At 53.5% G+C, this 4,502-nt stretch overlaps 1 protein-coding gene across 1 annotated transcript; it reads left to right on the top strand.

Annotated features, from left to right (window-relative positions):
* Nucleotides 1-118: 118 nt before the first annotated feature.
* LOC127752311 (uncharacterized) lies at nucleotides 119-1,936 on the top strand. Its single transcript, XM_052277249.1, has 2 exons — nucleotides 119-230; nucleotides 329-1,936. Exon 2 carries the CDS (start codon nucleotides 332-334, stop codon nucleotides 1,766-1,768), a length of 1,437 nt encoding a protein of 478 aa, XP_052133209.1. The 5' UTR covers nucleotides 119-230; nucleotides 329-331; the 3' UTR covers nucleotides 1,769-1,936.
* Nucleotides 1,937-4,502: the final 2,566 nt, after the last annotated feature.

Here is a 4,502-nt window from a genome sequence, read left to right as displayed (position 1 = left end):
CTTGCCTCAGAGGTTTTTGAGGACTGTGATTGGCTGAAAACCTCTGAGGCAAGCGATCTCAGTGAGGCCGCCTCACCGTGAGGCATCGGGTCTCACGAGACTAAATCCACCATTAGTTTCAGGGGAAGTGCGGCGAAGTGCGCCACAACAGGGCACACGCCGGAAAACGTCCTAACGCGCTGCTCGCCAGACAGGCGCCGAACTCGGTCGACTTGGATCCGCAATCTAAGGTAGGCGACTGGCGACTCTCGTAGATATGCCAGTACGGAACAATGCTCAAAGCGTGCGCAAGTTTTAAGTCTTACGGGTGTACAATCGTGCCTTTCAGATCATGGATCAGCTGCCGGACGACGTGCTTGCCATGGTGATGTCGCACCTGGACGTTGCGGACGTCTTCGCCTGCCGCCTCGTGTGCAAGAGGCTAAGCGGTGTGGCGCTGCACCCGGACGTGTGGCGGCATCGCTATGCCGTCCAGAGCGACAACGACTGCGTGTGCCCGGTGCTGCGCCTGGCGCCGTGCCTGAGCCGGCTCACTCTCTTCTTCGACTCTAGCGGGAGCCAGTCCCACCCGCCCCTCAACAAGTGCGCAGTGAGGAAGCTGATGATTTGGGTGGATGCTGCAGGAGGCAGGGAAGCTGCTCAGGTCATTAGACAGCAGAGGGCTCTCGGTCGGCTAAGAGCAGTTGGTCTAGAATGCTCAGAAGGTAGGCGAAGTAGGCTCGCCATGGCCGTGCTGTTCCAGACGTTGGCTTCGACGTCCGGCCTGGAGGAGCTCACTGTCAGTGGAAATGCAGGAGCACGCAGGTCCCGTCTGCGTGGAATCGTCGCGTCGTCCCTCAAACGTTTCTCGTGCTGCATCACCCGAGAGACGAAGAACTTCCGCGACTACATCGTAGCCCGCCACGCCTCCACGTTAGAGGACGTCGAGTTCGAGTTGGATCCCGACTACCGCTGTCCCACCGCCCCCTCACTGGTGCGCCGGCTGGCCGGCATGCCCAACCTGCGCCGGCTGAGCTGCCCCGTTATACCCGGGCTGGAGTTCATGGCAGCGTCCAGCTCACTGAGAGAGCTGAAACTCGTCATGAATCCCAGCAGAGCCACGTGCGGCAACGTTTGTGGAGCCATGGATCTCCTGGAACGCGCCGTCCATCTTCGTTCCATCCATCTATTCGTTGAAGAGGACGAGACCTATTACTATGAGGTAATCGTGTTCTTTGTGAGCCTAGCTTCGTCTGGACGGTCCCAAGTGGAGTCGCTGACCGTCGAACTTGAGGGAGGTCCTGGATCCCTCTGTGCACCCGCGGTGCAGTTACAGCTGCTGCGGGCGCTGCCCTCTCTGCCCGCGCTGAGGCGACTGAATGTGAATGTGCCGACAGAGGAGCTGCTGCTCGGCATCACCCCCGCCTCCGCTCCGTCCCTGCGGAGCCTCCAGCTGGTTGAGCATGGGAATTTTGAACTCACCCAGTGGATGTGCCCCAACGCCATGATGCACAGCAACAAAGTTAGGGAATTTCTATCTAGGAACCCCTTGCTTCATGTGGAGCTACGGTGCGGACTCTGCTACTCGTGCGAGCCTTGTTGCACAAGTGAATGCTCATATAGCAGTTCTGCAGATAATTGTGATAAGGGTAAACCATATGTATGCATCGGCCTTTTAGCTCACCCTATCGACGAATGCCCCTCCCCACAAGACCACGCGACCGATGTTCAGTGGTTCCACATCAATGATATGAATCCACAGATTGCTTCAGTACTTTTTAATTTTTAGAGTAATATGACACACTGTATACTTAATGTTCGTGTTTTGCTAAGTATGTTTACCTTTGTTATCCAGTGGTAAAATCTATAATTATGCTTAAAAATTGACATTTGTAACAATTTCTTAACTGGTTCTTGTCAGTTGGAGTACGGAATATTACGTTAAAAAACAAATTGATTTCCTGTTGCAAAAATCTCAATTTTAACTATGTACAGGACAAATCAAAAGGTCGCAATGAAGCTGTTTGCTTTTAGTGTGGCTCAATGCTGTACCAAACGAACTCTTTGCCAAACTTTTTAAACCTTCAATTATCCACATACATGGACTTGAGCGTTGATTGCTCCGATGTACACTTGCAAAGGCACAGGCGTTTACTAAGACAAGGGCCATGGGAGTTATGGGAGAGGGGTGAGCTGATAGATAAAACACCTTTCCAAGAGTTAGAGATGAAAACAGCTCCACAGCAAAGTACCGGGTGACCCTGTGAAAAAGCGGCGGGATTGCATACTCAATATGGCCGCAGGGGCCACGGCCTCTTACGGTGTAAAGAGTAGGCAAACCTGCAACACGGCTGCGTATTCACAGTTACACCCGATGGTGATGACGGATCTAACGACGCACGAACACGGACACCCCAAAGTTGCGAGCGGCAACGTCAGAACGCCCCGAACGTCCTGCCAACTAAAACTAAAGAAAAAGTAAAAGAGGTGCGTCAAGAAAGGGGCACGCAGAAGTTTGATAAATTAAAGGAGAAAACAAAAGCATTAATGCGGCACATAGGAATGTAATTCACATTTTCAAGTACATGAAATACAGAACAAAACACAGTGCAGACCGTGATCGAACAGGCAAGCATTATATGGGGATCCACGGCCTGTCAGAAGAGTGATCCTCAGGAGCGGAACATTTGTCAAGGCTATGTGAGAAAATACCGATGATCATCCCTTGGTTCTTCCTCAATTCTTGATGACATTCCAATACGCAAGCGTCGCAATGTTGCCGATTACACACATTGTCGAACCCGTTCACCCGAATATGGAGCGAAGGGTTCGCCTCCAGAGTAGCCTTCAATGCTTCCCAGTGCAGCCAAGAATGCTTGCAGTTGCTCGAACTTTTATAACGATCACTGAGCTCCAGCGTCCGCAGAGCCGGTGCTGACGCAGGTGTGATGCTCAGCAGAAGCAACTCGTCGTCTGGGTCAGCAGAGGACACGTCCAGGTAGCGCAGTGCTGGCAGCTGGGGGAGCGCGCGCAGCAGCGGTCGCACGTTGTAGAAACCGTCAAGCGACAGCCGCTCTAAATGGGATCGCCTGCTTGAGGTCAGGGCTTCGATCAGCATCGTAACGAAATTTAGATTGAACTCAACATCGATGTAATCCAAGTGTATTTTGCGCAGCTGGTTCGCTTGCCGAAGAAACTTGGTAATACTTCCGGCGAAATCCTGGTCTAAATATATATGCAAGGTCAGCTCCCTCAGCGTTTTGCACTCTGCGACGATCTCCAGCCCTGGTATATCCGCTCTGCACGACAGAGTATGTAGTTTAGGCAGGGCACTCAGCAGGGTAGCCGTCGCCTTATTGTCCCAGGGTGGGCAATGTAGGTTATAGAGATCAATGTCCTCCAGTGTCTTTGCATGACCGGTTAGTATGGTGCTCACGAAAGGCATGGCTTTACTGATAAAACCCTCGTTATCGTCTGGGGAACTGAAACGCGTCAAGGACGGTATGGGCAGCGCGCTTGTGAAAGGACGAGAAATGCGAGGCAGGCGGCCTTTGAATTCAAGTGACTCTAGTCCAGAACATGTCGCCAACGTTCTGAGAAACACGTCGGCTCCACCACGGACATAGTTGACATGAGAGTCACCTACTACCACATGCTTGAGGCGTCCGAGTGTCTCCTGGTTGCGAACAACCAGGGCACTTTCCAGGTCATTGAAATGGTTAGTCTCGAGTACCAACGAGGCCACGGCACATCTGGTCGTGGTCAACGCCAGGGTCGAGTCGACATTGTCAACGCCGGTGACTTGCAGCTTCTGCAGACACGGCGCTAGGTTCAGCACCGCGTTCGCCCATGGTTCGTTGTCGGAGACTGTTCGATGGCGCCAAAGGTCGCGGTGCAGGGCCACATCCGTGAGCCTCTTGCAGACGAGGCGGCACGCGAGGACGTCCTTTACTTCCAGGTACTGCATCACCACCAGCAGCACGTCGTCCGGCAACTGGTCCATCCTCTCCAAGTACACGGTCCAGGGAAACTGCGACGAAGTACACTGCGCACGAGAAACACGTTTATTAGACAGATGCTTCGGAGAAAGGAGTCTAATTTGTTGCTGATAGTACCAAAAACAATGTTAAAATGTACACATCCCAATAATGTTTGAGTTGAGGGACGGGCGACAGTAGGGGACTTTGCCGGGAAAATGCCCCTGGACGAGGGGATTCATCCAAACTTGATAACCATTAGCTTCCCGACGCCGTCCTGATGGAGGCACGAGGAGTCGAAGGACGGTGCCAGCCGAGCGGGGTGTACTTCGGCACGAGCCGCGACCACGGCCTCGTCGCGAGGGCGGCGGCGCTACCGCGGGGTGCAAATGATACGGCTCGGGGGCTCTGCGGAGAAGAGATTTACGAAGCGTGAAGCGAGAGGCCCTCGCCACCAGTTCAGCATCAATCACCGTGAGCAGGCCGAGGGCGGTGCGGGGCGGGGTGGGGGCGGCCAAGTTTTCAGCACATTTCTCTTTATTACGC

The sequence above is a fragment of the Frankliniella occidentalis genome, unplaced genomic scaffold (assembly GCF_000697945.3).
Source record: "Frankliniella occidentalis isolate FOCC.00 unplaced genomic scaffold, Focc_3.1 Scaffold6240, whole genome shotgun sequence".
Lineage (NCBI taxonomy): Eukaryota > Metazoa > Arthropoda > Insecta > Thysanoptera > Thripidae > Frankliniella > Frankliniella occidentalis.
This window is presented reverse-complemented; position numbering and strand designations above follow the sequence as displayed.

Coding starts and splice junctions, on each gene's coding strand:
- LOC127752311 (XM_052277249.1), top strand. CDS start 332: ATGGATCAGCTGCCGGACGACGTGCTTGCCATGGTGATGTCGCACCTG.